The sequence below is a fragment of the Canis lupus genome, chromosome 21 (genome assembly GCF_048164855.1).
Source record: "Canis lupus baileyi chromosome 21, mCanLup2.hap1, whole genome shotgun sequence".
Taxonomy (NCBI): Eukaryota; Metazoa; Chordata; class Mammalia; order Carnivora; family Canidae; genus Canis; species Canis lupus.
In genome coordinates this window covers 35,903,442-35,922,469 of record NC_132858.1, presented here as the reverse complement: position 1 = coordinate 35,922,469, position 19,028 = coordinate 35,903,442, and the positions used below count along the sequence as shown (strand labels likewise).

General features: G+C 33.3%; 1 protein-coding gene across 2 annotated transcripts in view; it reads right to left on the bottom strand.

The window, feature by feature from the left end:
- SEMA3C (semaphorin 3C) overlaps positions 1-19,028 on the bottom strand; it is a 181,689-nt gene that overhangs the window by 68,019 nt on the left and 94,642 nt on the right. For both annotated transcript variants that reach the window (XM_072791375.1, XM_072791374.1), the window contains exons 5-9: positions 16,762-16,881; positions 10,090-10,180; positions 5,656-5,775; positions 4,108-4,250; positions 2,287-2,401 (exon numbers count right to left, since the gene is read on the bottom strand). In XM_072791375.1, coding sequence (XP_072647476.1) covers positions 2,287-2,401; positions 4,108-4,250; positions 5,656-5,775; positions 10,090-10,180; positions 16,762-16,881 — 589 coding nt within the window. The remainder of the gene's footprint in view (positions 1-2,286; positions 2,402-4,107; positions 4,251-5,655; positions 5,776-10,089; positions 10,181-16,761; positions 16,882-19,028) is intronic.

Below are 19,028 nucleotides of genomic sequence, written 5' to 3'. Positions count from 1 at the left end.
AAGGAAGATGTCATTCTTTTAAAGTTCCCAGATATTAACTGTATATTTAAAAATTTATCCTAATAAAATAAATTCAACTATGGAAAGTATTATTGAGTAAGGTATTCTCGCAGCATCATTATAATCTGGAAACAACTCCATGAACTCCGTGACAGGCAATAAAATATTATACAAACACTAAAGGGACTTATAAAGACTGCAAACTTACGGAACTCATGCTAATGAAGTACTATTAAGTGGAAAAGGCACAAAGGTATATATTATAGACTAAAACCACGTGAACTGTGAAACTGTACGCCAGGATACAATAAGCTTACCAGTGAGTGTCTCTGGTTAGCAGAGTTCTAGAAAGATGTCTTCTTTTTTCTGCATTTCCCTTTTTTTTTTTTTCTAAGATTTATGTATTTATTTTAGGGAGAGAGAGAGAGGGGACAGAGGGAGGGGGAGAGAGAGAATATCAAGCAGATTCCCTGTTCAGCATGGAACCCAATGGGGGCTCCATCTCAGGACCTATGAGATCACGACCTGAGCCAAAATCACAAGTCGGACACAGCCGACTGAGACATCCAGGAGCCCCTTTTCCCTGCATTTTCTAAATATACTTTAATGACAATATATTACTTTTTTAAATTCAAAAAGTATTACAAATCACAATTTCTTTTTGACCTGGGGTTAGAAGTTGGAATGTGGAAGAAAACTCTTTCAAGGTGACTTTTTTTCTTTACATGAAATAACACTTTTTTAGCTTATGGTCAAAATTGCTAGTGATGTTTTTATTTAATTGATAATTCCCTCAATGACAAAAAGTTTAAAGTATATTAAGGCAAAGACAAAGGTATAGGTAGTAAGGCTCATTAATACATAACAGAATGTGGAAGTAGATCTCCGGTAGGAAAGCCTGGTTAATAATCAATTGTTACAGGAAAAATCTGAATTTAGTGATATTTTTGCAAATAAGTTTCTTGCTGGGAAATACAAAGAAAGATGTATTTATTTTAAATTCACAATGAATTTAGGACCTCTTAGGCAATAAATTAATAATGAGTAGCCTTTCCATATGTGAACAAAAGGCTGAACTGTCTGGCTCTCCCTAAAAAAATCAGAAAGACTAAAATATCCTAAGTCATTAGAACATAAACATATTTGCAAAGAATTTGGGGGAAATAATGTGTAACTAACTTATAACACAAAACTCACACTTAGAACTTTCTTCTAGAAAAGCTGATATTAAAAACTTCTGTTTCTATGATCAGCACACAGGCTGGCTTTTGAAGAGATCAGCTACCATTTCAGTGTCCATGATGGCTAGAACCAGTAGATTTTTCTTTATTGTAATACATTTTTATTGCTTACCTCATCACCTGCCTCAAAATCTGAGAAGAGCCAGCAGTTTGTATTTTAATGGATTAAAGCAAAATAAAAGTCATTTCTAAATGGCATTTAGTAAACATGACACTCTAATCTGTATCAAGTTATTCTAATAAAGAGAACTATGCCACGGTAGAAAGAAATCAGATTGTTAGCCCTTATTTGACCTCGAAAATATAACCCTCCTCATGTCACACATGCTGAGATACTTAATCCCAGGGTCACCAAGGAGGACTGAGACTGGAGCACAAGCCTCATTTCTACCCTGATGCTTTCCCATCTAACCTCGATTCTGTTCATTAACAATGTTTTTTTTTTTAATTAATTAATTAATTTATTTTAGAGCAAAAGTGAGAGAGAGCAAGAGCATGAGGAGGAGGGCAGAGGGAGAGAGAGAGAAGCAGATTCTCCGCTGAGCAAGGAGCCTGACTCAATCCCAGGACCCCGAGATCATGACCTAAGCCAGAGGCATAAGCTTAACCCACTGAGCCACCCAGGTGCCCCATACTCATGAACTATTAATAATAAAAATATATAGCCGGATTGTCATACAAATTGATTTCAAGTCAGAATATTAGAATTTAAATATACATGCAATGCACGTTCTTTTAGATAAGCACAAATGTATCATTACTCATGTAAATTATGCAAGCAGCTCTCTCTCACACGGATGTACATACACTCATTCATATATCATGGTGAATTCAATGAATGAAAAGTTTGCGTAGTGCACTCAGGGGCAAAATACATTTAAAAAACACTTAAGGGAATTTATGAACAGTATCCAGATCGTTTCACATTGGCACATTACTGATGCTGAAAACATTCATGGAAAAAACACCTTCTTCTGAGAGGTTATTAAAATAAACTTTACAAGCTTTTTTTCCAAAAACATTTCGCAGTCTCACATCGATGTACCTAATTCATCAAAGTGTGTTTCAGGCCCGTCTTCGTCAGTCACAGAGCACACCAGCCTCGCTTTCAAAAAGGTTGTCCACTTGTTGACAAGGCTGCGCAGTCCCCCAGTGTCATTCTGAAACCATTTTGAAAACACACTTCAGATTGCTTAAAGAAATATTAAAGTGTATTAAAAATTCAGCTTAGTGGGGCAACTGGGTGACTTGGTCGGTTAAGCATCTGCCTCTGGCTCAGGTCATGATCCCAGGGTCCTGGGATCCAACCTGCACCTGCATCAGGCTCCCTGCTCAGTAGGGAGTCTGCTTCTCCCTCTGCCTGCCCCCCTGCTTGTGATCTCTCTCTCTCTCTTTCCCTCTGAAATAAATCAAATCTTTAAAAAAAAACCTCAGCTTAGATGTGTATTACTTGAGGATTTGTTATAATCTGGAGGGTGGAAATGTTAACTATATCTGCACAGCAACAAGGAGGAATATTTAAGATCAAAAGCATTTTATAAAACAGCGATAGCTATACTATTAATTCTCTACAGTAGGATAATAACAGAAAATGTTTTGAAATTTATATGCCCTAAAGCTTTCTAAATTTAACAGTATGTGATGAAAGTACCTGGAAAATGTTCTGAAGAACACATAATTTAATTTGCCTTAATAACTCATTGTCTTCAATATGAACATAATTTACTATATACAGCGAAGCTTGCAGATTCTACTGTGGTCAGGAAAGTGGGTTTATACCTATACCAAATGGTCTTCAATACTTCTTTTTTTTTTAATTTTTAAGATTTATTTGTTCATGAGAGACACAGAGAGAGGCAGAGACACAGGCAGAGGGAGAAGCAGGCTCCCTGCGGGGGGCCGGATGCAGGACTCGATCCTAGGACTCCGGGGTCATGACATGAGCCAACGGCAGAGGCTCAACCACTGAGCCACCCAGGTATCCTAATAGTTCTATTTTCTATCCTTCATTTCTCTGCTATTATTCATTTAATCCTCAGTATTTCCAATCAGATGCTTAAATATATATATTTTCCTGGCCAGGGCCAGGAAAAAGGCATTTGGATCATTCACAAATAGTCTCTATTGATTTTTTTCCCTGTATACCCAAGTGTTTCAGGAACCCTTCTGAAGACTTTCCTGCCTTGTTCCAAATGACTGAGAAGCAGATGAGCTCCACAATCAGTGGAATATTGCAATATTTAAAAATAAACTATTTTGAACACTGGGCACTTTAAGAAGCACTTTTGCACAAAGTATGGTGGCCATAAACAAGTCAGGGCAAACCTATAAAACTCCTTTATGAGAGGGCACCATGAGTTTTCTTGAGTTGCTACATATGCTTACTGTTTACATACAAGAACATTTTGTTTACTGTTTCTAATTAGGACTGTATTTTACTAATGCATTTCCTACTTTTCACTGTTGCAGTTTCTCAATGATTGTCTTTATTGAGGTTTTGCTGTATTTTATTCACAAGAATTGTTCTGTTTCTTTTGTAACATACAATTAAGTTAGCTGTTTTTAATGCAAATGCATTAAATGGAAAAACAAAAATTACACAAAACCATTTTTTTTGTGTAAAACCATGACCACTATCTTTCCTTGAATTAAGCTTATCTCATATGATTGATGTGAATAAACATTAAAATAAAATGTCTCCTCTCAATATTTCATTCATTTGTAACCATAGATAAAAGTAGGAAAATAAACTATTGGCAAAAAAAAAAAAAAACAAACAAAAAACAAGAAAAACAAAAACAAAAAAAACCCATATCCATATAATTCAATTTTGAATTTTTAAAATTAGGACAAGTTTAATACTTACCGGACATATCCTAGCAATCATGGAATGAATCTGTTTTGTGCTTCTGCTATTGTCAGTCAGTTTCTCTTTGAAGAAGAAGTACACCTTAGCATCATTTGGATCTGTGCCATCTGGGATGACATGTGCATCCACAAACATAGGTTCTGGAAAAAAATACAAAGACTATATTTATACTCATGATGGAGATGCACCTACTGTTCATCTAAGTAGACCACAGGCATATGCCTTCTCCATTTTAGTACAGAAGCACAATTGCATTTTCAAAGGCACAGTCTAACTGCAGGAATTGTATTCACACAACATACTGTGTTTGCAGTGTCAAGTGGCACAAAATATATCCGTTAACTTAACAGCTTAAACTATTTCTTTCCCTGTCTGCAATACATTCTGAAAGCTCAGTAAATGCAAAAATTCTTTATGCACTGAGAAGTTCTAAAAATTAGAAAGCGTTTCTACCAGTTATTTCCCATGAAATCTAATGGTCACTTTATAGGAAAAATAAAAAAAAAAAAGGTTGTCTTTCAAAGTATAGCTTTCAATTTAGTGAATAAAAACTCAAATTCATTGAAGCAGAATGTGCAGTCAGGAGTCCAAGATCTGAAAAACAGTTTTCCTTAAAATACAGCATATGAAATGAAGGGGAAATTTTTCAAGGAAAAAAAATGCAGTCATTTGAAGACATAGAGGGATTCCTTATTTCAAGAACAAAACAAGTTTTAGAATACTCCATTTCCAGATGTACTCGACTCATAAATTGCAGAAGTAAATGGACAATCAATGCTTTCTTGTGCTTGTCTATCAGTGAACTAAGACGCTAAACTGGGTGATTCATGCTTCACTGTGCAATGTTAAGTGAATTGCCAAATTCAGGGTCAGCTAGAAATCTTCCCCAGGGTGAAATGACAAAGATCTTAGTGGTTTCTTCTTCTTCTAAATAGCAGGAACTGATTGAAACTGTACATTAAAGTCAAATGAACATCTTTCATGATGTGAATTTCATGTGATTCCACCCAAAATTAGAAACAAGTGAATAGTGTTAATCATAGTTATCATATCTATGATTTCTATTAGGTACTAAATAAAATTATTAAAAATCATATATACCAGTTTTATAATTTAAGAATCTAAGTATAAAACAAATGTGAGGCGTTCCTAAAAAAGTCCTAGTCATAATATCTGTTATAAATTTAGGAAGATTTTAAGATTTGACATAATTAAAATCGACAAATTCAAACAGACTAAATAAATAAATAGCATACTTAATTGTGATATGCTACAATTAAACAACTGGAGAAGATTCTTGCATATGAACCTGTATAATAAACATCATTGTCATTTTTATTTTTTAATATATTTATGATAATTACATGATGGTTAACAAAGAGTTAGAATATGAACTATGGACTTCTTCAATTATTTATTTATCCTAAATATTTAAAATCATAGAGTACAGAATTGTTACATCACAGCTAATTTTTTAATCTTTCTTTATTATAGAATTAAATTAGTTTAAAGCACGATTCTCAGGGTGCATAAACTGTTTCTTACCACTTAGCCATTTGGAATTGTGTTGATCAGTTCTGACTGCATTCCTCTTGGTTAAACTTCGAAAAATAGCAGCATCTGTGCCCATGAAATCTATATACATTCCAGAGAATAGCTCCTCATCTATGATAAAGTAAGAAAATGTCAACACAATTTTAAATGTTTTTTAAGGTTCTTTTAAAAATCAAGGAGAACTCGCTTATTAGGTAATCACCCACGTGACGGAGTGCTTAATTGTTGGTTTCCATTGTTCATTAAATAAAATAATTGAATAAAATTTAATCTAGTCTCATTTTTGCCTGTATTATTATCAAGAGTTTTATTCTACATAAAAATAAAAATTCCTCTGCCTATACTTAATTATACTAAAAACCTAAGGTGATACAATGTGTATCAAGAATGGCAGAAATAATATGTGCATAAAAGATAACAAAATGGCTTCATTAATTATTACTTTCTTTTAATAAATAAAAAATACAGTAAGAGAATGCTCAGTTTCTAATTTTGACAAGAATTAAGTAAGTGGAAATTAGGGCTAAGTCGTTTAGCACTCTGAATCTCTCTCTACCTTCTTATTTGTAAAACATGGGAATGATCTTTATGATCTCAAAATTTTTTGCCACGTACAAAAAATTCCATGATTTCACTAAATAGATTGAAAATATTAGTTTTTATTCTCAAAATATTATTAATGATAAAGTTATTTTTTAAAGATTTTTATTTATTTATTCATGAGAGACACAGTGAGAGAGACAGGCAGAGACACAGGCAGAGGGAGAAGCAGGCTCCACGCAGGGAACCCGACACGGGACTCGATCCCAGATCCCAGGATCATGCACTGGCCCAAAGGCAGAGGCTCAAGTGCTGAGCCACCCAGCCATCCCTATGGTAAAGCTATTGTATCATTAAAAGTAAAATTTAATTTGTAGTGCTAGAAATTTTCTATAAGGTAAACAAAGTGCTACTTTTTCAATTGTAGCACACAATATATTACCATTATGCTAAAAATAGTACGTGAATAAGCCACATGTAGTTTAACATATTAAGCCATAAAAAATAGAAAGTAGATGTAAGAAAGAAAATATATTTTAAATATAATTATCATCATTAATGGCAAACTAGGATATTTTAATCCGTATTTGCATAACATTAAACATTGGACTTATTTCTTAAGGTCCACATTAATTTCTATCCTGGTAAGGACAGTAAGCATTGAATTGGTATGTGTGACCCTAGGAACAAAAAAAACGTAGTTACAAGTCAATTTAAAAAAGGAATAAAATGTATCAGGTCTGACCCACTAAACCACTATGCTGCTTTTTTCTTTGACTGATGTTCTATAATGACTCCCCTGGCTGTCTTCAGATCATGGTCATTTTGGCAGGACTGGAATATTTTGAAGCATTCCAAATCCACTGGTTAGTAAGAAGCAATACCAGTTAACCCAGGACAGAATGGAGAATGAAATGTTCTTAACATGTGCTCACAAGGTGATGAACTGGACCCTTACCAGTCAGCAAGTGGGTATGGCAAGCACTGTGTTGCCCAATTCTGCTTCCTAGTAGGGCTCTGGTGCCCATGGGAACGGATTATGGGAAGATAATAAATGTTCATGAAAACATTTTGAGCAATTTAGCTTCTTTAAAATTCTGTGAACATCTGTGAAGCATCTGCACAAGCAATCTGCCAAGGCAGTGGTTATTAAATTAATATAACTTTGTAATTAATTGTCTCACATTTAATTATACCAGATTACCCCCAAAATGGTGGGTTATAAATTCTCGCTATTCAGTAGATTGATTAGCATAGCTCTCCATTATCAGATCTGTTTCCAGGACGAGAAGGACAAAGGACACTCAGAGGACGGTGTATGGCCAAGAGGGCTGATTCCAATCCTACTGCACACCACCTCATTAATTATGTCTTAACCACTATAAAAGCCTACTTGTCTAATTGGCTTCATATTCTGGCTTAAATTGTCATTAATTTCATTTTTTAAAATTTGTCTAAAGATTTATTGTTTGAGAGGAAGAGAGAGCGAGAGTGAGAGCACTAGAGCAGGGGTGGGGAGAGGACGACTTCCTGCTGAGCTGGAGATGCTTAACCAACAGAGACAGTCAGGTACTCCTCTTATTAATTTCAATAGCAAGTTGGGAATAATGAAGTTTTTGCTTTATTTTGTATAATAATTAGTATCATTTTAAGCAGAATTTTGAGTAAGGATGTTTTTTCAGAATGTGTTGACTTATGCAAAAATAAACTTGTGCCTTTTAACTTTAATCCAAAAATCCTTTTGCCTTCCAATTTTACTTCCACTGACCAGAAGAACCTCATGAAGCTTTTTTTTTTTCATGAAGTTCTTAATAGGATCTTTAATATCATCCAACTTCTTGCTGTGCTACAACAATGACATGAAAAATAGCAAAAAACACTAAACTTGAACATGGGCCTAGAGCCACTGTATATTATGAAATTTGGAATTCCTCTATTCTCTGTTTCTTGGTACTTTAACATATAGAAATACTTTAAAACAATCTGTGTTATTTAGTGCCTTGCAATAGAACAGAAATGAAAAAGTCGCATGGCAAAGTGAGATGACTACACAAGTTCACTGTGCCAATATTGGAGATAAGGTTGGAGATAATTTTAGAGGGATAATCAGTAGAACAAATAAAATGACAGATACAAGTTACTAAACTTATTCCTCCTTTTAGTTTCAGTTTTTAAGGTAGGCAAATAGTATAATGACTCTTTGATAGTTTAAGTCCTAATATTAATCAAAATATTAAAAGATGGGGGCTCCTGGGTGGCTCAGTCAGTTGTGTGACTGATTCTTGATTTTGGCTCAGGTCATGATCTCAAGGTCATGAAATCAAGCCCTGCAAGGAGCTCCAAGTTCAGTGCAGAATCTGTTTGTCCCCTCTCCTTCAGCTCCTCCCCTCTTTCTCTCTCTATCTCTTAAATAAATAAATAAATAAATAAATAAATAAATAAATAAATAATAAAATCTTTAAAAAAAGAATGTAAGTATGGAAACTGAAATTCCAAATCCTTGAAAAATGAAAGTCAATAACTAACTTTAATTTTATAAACAAATCCAATTCTCTAAGGACAAAACTAAAGGCTTATCACAGTTTAACAGGAACATTTATAAAGTCCTGTTTTAAACCTTTCTTGTCTAAATGATATTTGATGACTATTAGTGTTCACAGATCTTTGAAGCTTATTTTCACAGCATTTAACCTGAAATAAGTGAAAACTCTACATATTTAGCTAGTATTAGTATTATATATATCATACCATTTTGATAGGTGAATACAATTTTCTTCCTAATGGAAATACTTTCCAAGATATTGCTTTTATTAAATAATATTCAGAAGCTTATCTGAAAAGTTCCTGCATCAGACATAATTGAATGTCTTGCAATTTCAGAGCTTTCTAATTTTTGGTCCCAATGGTATACTTTCACCTCCTCTCTAATTTGAAATGACCATATGGAAATAACTCACTGGAGAACTTCCAAGTTCACAATTTAGTCAGTGCTGGATGTACCTGTCTTAATTTAGTTTCCAAATATGAGAAAGAAAAAAAAACAAATATGAGAAAGATGGGTTGCTTCATTAAATGAATAAAAGCAAAGTGCTCCCAAAACAATAATTATCTTGTCACCTGTTCTATTGTCAAATAATACAAGTTTCCACTGGCAATACATAGAGAAAGCAAAGGGGAAAAAGCACTGAAACACACTGAAATCCAAGATTTGTCTCCACCATCAACTCATGTTAAGTCAGACATATACTGGAAGTGTCTTAATTAACCAGCAAAGAATGTCTTTAACTGCATTATAGAAAGGCATCCAACGATTTGTTAATGGATGTAGCAGCAAGCAATTGGGCCTGCTTCTTAACTGATATATTTTGTAGAAAATGACGAGGGAGGGGGAATGATTTTACCACCACCTCTTTTTATTATAGCAACTTCTGGAAAGTCCCAGAGAATGTACTTGGCTAGTACATGCACTATGTTATTCTTTCATTTGAAAGAAATACCACTTTAAATATTTGTCAAACATTACTAAAATATGAGGGAAAATGGGCACACATAATACTAGAAAAACAACTACAGAAAATATTAAAAAATACTTTATAATATATATTATTACATGTATATGAATACATACTTGTTTGTAAATAGTTAACCTGCTCTAGAAATGACAGCATCATGATAGTGAATGAAAAAAAATCCATACTTATCATGTAATCATGAATTCTTGCAACTGCCAAACTACAATTTGTCGGCTCACAACTTTCTTTCTGTTACCTTGCTCAGACTATCATTCATGCTACTATCCAGATGGGTATATTGTGTCATGAATTTATTTTCTTTAATTTCCTTTTTATTTTGTATTTCCCCCTCCCTCTTTTATTTTCCACTTACTGATCATAACAGACACTGTGTTCACATTGGGGTTGAAAGAGCAGCGTCCTTTTCCGGATTCACACTTGGAGTCAATCACAAACACTTGGTCCTTTATTAGAGATAAGATACAAATGTAGAATAATAAATAACTGTATATTTAGTTAACCAATTTGTTCTTTAGTAAAACAAAGCATAATCTGAACATGCTTCCTATTTGTTTCCTTATGACTTCTCGATTTACTTTATTAAGACTTTTTGGCCGGTATGAAGAAAACATCTGTAGATTATAAGCAAACTTCAGCAGGTTGAAGTTCTCATCCTACTACCATCCCCGTAAAGCTGATCCAACAAGTTCTCCTCAAATCAATTATCAGAAAGAAAGAAAAAAAAATTCAGTATCAGCACAAACCACCTGGGAATCAAGGGTCATTGTAAACCTGAACTAGATATGTCAAAAAATTGGCCCAAAGAAGAAAACTGTGCACAGAGGAATAATGTATATAAGGATTATATTATTTCTAGAATAATCAAGATATTTCTAAAATATAAAATTTATATTATCACTTAATTTTGTTATATAAGCATTATGCTAAATTCAGTGAAGTTGAATTCATAATTTAGATTGAAATTGAAATTATGAAATTCTATTAATTAATTCATTTATTTATTTATTTAACAAAAATTTATTGAGCATTTACTATATATGCCAGGTACCAACAAAACATTAGGAATACAGACAAAAATCTTTATCCTCAAGTAATTTTTAATATTAAGATAGAGAATGTAAGTATAAAAATAATAAATGCACAAAATATATAATATGTTAGATGGTGCTCAGTCATTAGGAGAAAAATTAAGCAGAGAACAGAAGTTGGAAACTCCAGGGATTGGAGGCAATGATCCAATTTGAAATATGATGGTCAGTGTAGCCTAACAGGAAGGGAATATTTTGTTGGTATACTTACCCTTTTTTCTTAAATAAAGTTAGTAAAAGCTACTACTAAAATTGAAAGACAAAAGTTTTCACTTTTGTAGATTTCATTAGATGACAGATCTTAATCATCAAGCTAAGGTTTTTGAAAATTTTCCTGAGAGAAATTCAGGCTCAATATTTTTGAGTATGGAAATGAAAAGATCTAAACACTGCTTTAAGAAGATTGGGCCTTACCTTGGTGTTTTAAGAAGATTGAGAATGGCAGTTTTAAAAACAGACACTGGACTGAAGAAGTAGATTTGTTTTCAATTGCAATAGTCCAGGAATTAGGTAATAATAATTTGGCATGCCAGGATCTCACTGATCATGGTAAGAGCAGTAAAAATGCAAGAGAGGTTGTCAAATAAAAATCAATAGAGCTTGGCAATCAATTACAAATTGGATGTACTTAAGAAAAATGAAGAAAACAAAGATGATTCTGAAGTTTTGACTCCTTAAGGAAAATAAAGTTAGTTCCTTTTTGTTATATTGAGTTTGATGTGTTGGCAGGACATCCTTGAGATGATAGGGAATCAAAGAGCTTACTTAAAAAGAAACATGGTCCTTTAGCTTGGAAAGGTCTTTCAAAAATGATCCTCTTCTATGAATTAACTCTATAGATGAGGAAAATATAACTTGCCCACCAAGATCATGTAGCTAAATAATGACAAAAGTAAAACTAAAATTCAGTCTCCTAACTCATTATGTCTGTTTTCCAAAAAGTCAGTATTTATACAATGACTAAACTAAAGAAATAATTGAGGAAAAATAATAACATTTAGTAAGGCTAGTTGTGATTATTTAGCCAGTGATGTACATATATTTTACTAAAAAGTGAGTTGGCATTGCAAGAATTGATGAAATTGCTTAGGTACCACTTGCTCTCCATTGACCTATTCCTCCATTGTACAGCATATTTTTTCACACAGAGTCTAGATCTTGTCCCCAGGAAGAGTGTGGTCTACCTGAATAATCACTAATTCCAGCATGTAGCAATAATTCTCCAATTTCATCTCCCAAGAACCATAACAACCTCATCAGCCTTCTCTCTTCTTGACTTTCTTTGTTTAGATTCTGTGCTATTTAATTCCATTAAATTTTTTGCAGAAATATTAAGTTCCTTGAATCTGTGATTTTTTTCATTGAAACCACAGCCCAGAAGGGCATGTCTATCTACACATTCTCCATACTTGTGTCCAAATATCTAAGTATTTTGCAGAAGGTCATCCAACAAGGTAGATTCAGCATAATATAGATCTGTGATCACCAACACAAAATGTATCCTCTGTACTGCTCAGTAAACTTTCATGGGCACTCTTATCAACTGGTTCTTCCATTAATAATTTCAAACCAATGCACTATAGTCAAATCACCTAACTTGTTCTCAATTCAAATGATTAACAAATGATTGAGCATATGACTGTAGAATAAGTGAAGCCTTTAAATGAACATCTTCAACTTCTCACTACCAAACACATAAATAAATATAAACGGATATATCCACTAGCACCTGAGAGGAACTCTTTCTCTTACTTTGAGGCCAATCATTCCACCAATGTCTTGGGCCTCGTCATATCCAGTCTTCTTAGGCAACTTATACTTTTTGTTATCCTCTCTCTTGGATCTTATTAACTGGAACTTTTACATCATCCTTTAAACAACCCGTTCAGCTCCTATACATTACTCTCTTTGAGAATCACAATTCTTTCTTCAAGAATTACCTATACTCATCACCATTTCCTGACTTTCCACTTTTTTCTCAATCCATTTCAATTGGGCATTCAACTTCAATTGTTCTATTGAAGCCCTTTGCCATATCCTAATGGCAACCACGCTACACAATTTAGTGTTAATTTTTTAGACTTCATTTTAGATTCTCAATGATACTTGAGATTGTTGACCATTTCTATCTTTTTAAAGACTTATTTTTACTCCCAGAATGAACACATTTTGGTTTCTTCCCCCCTGCTTGAGAGTTTCTTTTTTCCTGGCTATTTCTTCTTAGTCATGTTTGAAGGTCCCTTGTCTTCCATCTTGTCATTAAATTAAGACACCCTTAAGTCTCAACCACAGTCACACCTCTCTTTTCATACTACACCCTTTCTGAATCATGATTAAACCCAAGCATTGCCTGGATTTCAGTACTCTTATAAAAGAATAAATCAAATATTTATATAGCCAATTTTATATTCAATGGCCTACTTGACCTTTCTATTGGATCTTTCAACAGCAACTCAAACTCAAAAGAACAAAGCCCAGGCTTAAAATCTTAAACTCACACCTGATTCTCTTTGTTTTTTATCATCTCAGTTCATGACAAATATATAACTGAAAAGGCCAAAAATAAAAAAAAAACAAACAGCAAAAATATCAATATCTGTATCATTGCAAATTTCCTTTTCTGCAGCTAAATCTACCAGTATTAACTATACTATTCTATACTTAATGGCTATTTTTCTGTCTTTATTGCCACTCTCTTTCTTTCTTGGCCTATTAAAATAGTTTATTTCTTGGTCTATTATATTCACTAACTGTTCTCATACAGCCGTCTCATCCCCTTCCCACCCTAAATCATTTGTAACCTAATACCGAAGTGACAACACAATGCTTCCTATGCCATGTTCTGCTTAAGATCATTACAGTTGCTTCTCCTTTAACCACAAGATAAAGACCAACATCTTAAAGGTAGCTTACAAGTTCTGACATAATTTCGTTTCTGCCATTATTCTCATTAAATAAATACACATTTGTAGATTGTATCAATGGGAGAACAAGTAGGAAAGAAAGAGAGTAGGTGGCGAAAAACTAGGAAAGAAAGCACAGCAAAACGTCCCATGGTTGTAGATGTCAATGAAGGCATTGAAAAATAGAGGGCATGACCAACATGTTATAGAGATTGGTCTAGAAGAAAGGACTGATTAGGGGAGTCAGTTTGATCATTAAGGAATCTTGGTCACCAGGAAATAGTTGTAGTTCACAGGTGGTAATGAAAGTAATATCAGAAATGTTTGATAATGACATGAAAAATGAGAATATAAAAGCTGAAAATATAGTCTACTAGTTTGAGAAGTTTTGTGATAAGTAAAAGAGAGAAAAAGAATGAGTTGAAAAAGTCAAAGATCTGAGATAACGATTTTAAGGAAAAGAAACCTCTTATTTTAAAACAGGAAAGGCAGTAAATGAGAAGAAAGAAAACAAAGATATAAAACAGAATAATGAAAGTTATTGATCAAAAACTTTATTGATAAGGAAAATGCACAACTTTTCTTCTGACAAGAGGAAAGCTAGGAAAAGATGCATACGCAGAAAAGTATGGTGACTAATTTGCTTCAAAAGGCACAGGAAATAATTTGAATGCCTGTGATATTCTTGGTTGTTCAAAGGTAAGGTTATCTGCTTGATGATCAACAGAGTCAGGGACTTAAATATTCAACTGCTGGAACCAATAGATGGAGACATCTGATAAAATCAACCAGAAATGAAATGAAGTAATATTCCAAGAATGTGCAGCAAAATTAATCAATTATAGTTTTTAAATTAACGTTTTATTTATTATTTCAAGTCACTATTTACTTGTGTTGCTTTATCTTTTTCTAGGAACAGAAGACAGAGAACAAAGATAGAGAAGAACCATGGTTAGGAATTGATGCAGCAAGGATTCGTAGGCTCTTTGGGTGGGCAACATTGAAATGCTCTGGAAAAGCTCTGACAAACAGAGAGAAGGTGGTACATAGTGTCTCAGAAATAAAAGTAAGTGATGATTGTGCCACCCTAAAACTGGTTTGAAATACAGGAAAAATGCCTTATCTTAGTATAAGCACATGGTGTTACCAGTAAGTACTACCTCTGGTCATTGCAAAACAACAACGTTATTTTGGATGAGGAAAATTAACTCAAAATACAACTCTCTGTATCATGTGGTCATTTTATGCTTGGCGATTTTGTATCTTCAACTACAGAAAATAAATAGAGTAGATGTTTGATAGATTATCCTCTATATTTATGTTATTATATAAACAGAAATATAAAAAATGATGTTATGGTGAAACCCTTTGACTTGAATTGACTATATACAAAGTTTAAATTCATAACCCTTTTCATACTTAAATTGGCTCTTAAGATGTTCACAGATTATTTAAAGAGATTAATTAATGGAAATGCTTCCCCTTTGAAATATACCTTTTGAAGTGAGACTACAGTAGTTCATTTATAGTAAAGTGATTAAATTTTTATTCCATGCTGGCTTTCCAAAGGAGATTATTTTTTAGACTGACTTTCCAATTAAGCCTTAAAGTGCATAGTGGGCAATTTGTACATGGGAAAATGATTTTATTTGAAATCTGTGCTCTGAAAACTGCTATGCTATTGTTGGCCTGTACAGTGACTGCACAGCCTTCAGTGGAGTGTCTGACAGATTGCAGACGTCTGGGGCAGTAGTTTATTTAATCAATTGATCACAGGCATGTGGTTCTAATGACAAGCTCAATGCAGCCAACTGTACTCTTCCAAGAAGCATAGCTCTACTTTTCTTTAAGAATTGTAATATTTCATATCATCCTGAACCACTTGGAATTGCCTAATTTTGGGGTCAACTTATAATTACTCAGTTATTTTTAAGTGACTTTTTAATTACCGAAAGATATGTGTGTATAAATTACACGTCTGAAAAAAAATAAAGTAATATAAAGAGAATCATTGTTTAATTATATTTGTATTAAGAGTACATTAATCTTTGTTAAAGGAAAATAAACTTAATAAGGTATATCAGTAGCAATATTTAATCTTTTTTAGAGTTCTAATCTCTAAAATTGAATTAAGATATTATTTATGTACTGAACATTCTAGATTTAAGTTGCATAAGGAAAACAAAGCAAGGTAATTTGAAACAGGTTTTTAAAATGCTTCTATTTAGTAAAACAACATGCTCAACATGCTCAATTAAAGGAAGGAGGAAAAACTCTTGTGATCTACTGCATATTCTCCTTAGTAAATAACTGTAAACTGAGATAAACATGGTTTTATATACCATAGGTGAAGTTCAACAAACCTTGTATTTGTCTTCACATTAGGTATATACTTAGTGAGTAGCAATTTTTTTGTTGTTCACAGAACCCCAAATCGTTTTAACCAATGTAAGAATAAAGCTAGAAAAACCCAGTGTAGACTAATGTTGGTTTAAAATGAAAGTATGATCTATTAATTACAGAAAGTTCTTTCCAGCAAAGTCACCTGGCATCCTGCTTTATCAATCCCTTTTATGTATCTTATTCAAGTTTACCAAATTTGAAAGTTAAATAAGAAATTACTTAAAATAACTTTAAGAAAGAGTTTATACTACAATATTCCATAATGTGAAGCAAACAGTATCAATACCTTCCTTTCTAAATAATCATAAAATTACAACATTTTTCTTTCCTTTATCTTTTGCAGCCATTTTATTCATAGATATGAATATTCACGCATATGTTTATTCATATTTGTATATTTGAATATTTATTCATATTTATATTCATATATCTATATATTTAGCTGAAAGCAAAAGTTACACTTTAAGTAACTTGGGTGACAGTAAGCAAATGTGATATATTTTGAGTTCAAAGGACTAGAAACTTCTTCATGACTATTGATGATGTTTCCAACTTTTTAGCCTCCAATAGAGTTTTAAGAAATCTTTGACAGTAACACCAAAACTAACGATGAAAAATGGTTACACTTACCTCTGATCTCCTCCCTCTATTCAAGTAAGTACACACGGGGCTGAAAGCACCACTCCCACAGACATACAAGTGAGTTCGGTTGAAAGCCTGAATGACCCGGACGAAGTTTCCACAGCCATGCTAAAGGGACAGATGAAGATGTGGTTAGTGATATGATGACTTTTATTGCTGTTTCTAAGTAGAATGGTCATAACCCCGCTATAAATTTTCCTTTCTGCTCTCACCTTTTTCTTGTTGTTAAGAGAGGACAAGAGAACAACATGGTTGGTTCTGCTGGTCTACTTCATGAAGAAGGTAGCTTAGAAAAGAGTAAGAGGCATGTCTTTCTCAGAATTCAATATTTTCTACACTGTGTAAGTTTTTGCACTCTGAATATTTATGAGCTTACTCTTTATCTGAGAAAGTTGAGAAATTGGAAAGTACACCCAATTGTCTCCTTAAATTTTCCTCAAAATGTTACATGCACACATACACACATGTTATAGAAACATATTTGGAATGAAACTGTGCTTATACGAGGTCAATGTCATCATTAGTACACAATGGCAAACACTATGGGCTTTTATTTTATTTATTTATTTTTAAAAAATATTTTATTTATTTATTCATGAGACACAGGCAGAGGGAGAAGCAGGCTCCTCTCAGGGAGCCAGATGGGGGACTAGATATCCAGACCCTAGCATGAGGCCCTGAGCCGAAGGCAGACGCTCAACGACTGAGCCACCCAGGTGTCCCCAACACTATGGGCTTTTATAGCTGGTGAATAAACAGACTAAACAAATCCCAGTGCTTGATACAATCATGACCTCTCTGGCCTTCATCTCCAAAAAATACATTCTTCCCCAATTTTCTTTTTCACCTGCTTCTAGTCCCACTGTTGGAAAAGTTGTCAATTGTTCACTCAATGAAATGCAAAATAATCACTGTAATTATAAGTTGACTATGATCTTGCAGAAGTATGTAAACAGTCAGCATCAAAGGTAGATCTCTGTACCTGAATTAATCATTGCATGTTTGCTATCCCTCACTGACTACAAATTAAGCAAGCCTGAGATTGTATGTTGTTTTTCTTTGGTCATTTTTGTCCCCAAAGAACATCATTAAAAATGATGCCATAGAGTTGCCTGGGTGGTTCAGTGGGTTGTGTCTGATTTCAGCTCAGGTAATGGTCCCAGGGTCCTGGGCTCAAGCCCTGCATTGGACTCCCTACTCAGCAGGGAGTCTGTGTGTCCCTCTCCCTCTGCCCTTCCCCTTGCTTGTGCTCTCTCTCTCTTAAATAAATAAAATCTTTAAAAAAAACCCCACAAATTAAAATAATGTTATAAATTAAAGACCATTTTAAAAATAAATACATATATTAAAAGGTAACTGATTTCCCATGGGTGTCAGACAGCATATATTTATTTTCTTCTCTTTTAGGTACCATATTACTAATTTTTATAAGCACATTTAATATTTATGTTATTAGGAAAGTAAAACCAATAGCCAATTCTGTTAAAGTGGAAGTTAATTTTTTTAGTAGAAGTCAAGTTTAATTTATAATCAATATTATTTTATATTCTCTCATAATTTTTTCCTTTTATATTATTACTTGCCAGCAAATACATGCTTATTTTTATATGTAGAAATTTTATACATGTTTCTATTATGGATTTTATTATGAAGTAATCAATCATTAGCTATGCTGTCAAAGAAATTAATCCTTACAGACGAGACTATACAGTTTATTTTTATTTTAAGACATCAAGAATTTTTGTTAATATATAGTGTCGCTGTACCTTGACACCTGTTTATAGAGGTACCTGGAAATTGACTATGTAACTGCAAATGACAATGTGTTTCTCTGTAGAAAAAGAATAGATGAAGTACGGTGTTTATGTAATACGTCTATGTTAAGGGTACCTATGAGCAATGAGACTTGGGTTTATTTTTTTCACATCCAAGTTTAGTCACTCTGGGATCCTGTATATACTATTTCCTCTTATAAGACAAGACTTCAATTCTATTAATAATAGATTATATGTTGTCTTGAGTTTTGCAGACAGTTTACTGTCATGAATGACTGTTGATAAAAAGAAAGACATCACTAATGTGTTCTATATTTCAAATACAGATTATACTTGTTTAATGTATATGTTTCTGTCTCTCTCTACTTTCTATCTACTTATTATGGTCAACATTTGTTGAGAATTTATTATATGCTAGACTTTGGAATGATCATTTTATACATTTAACCAGTTTTACTTCCCAGGAGGTTTGATTTCTTT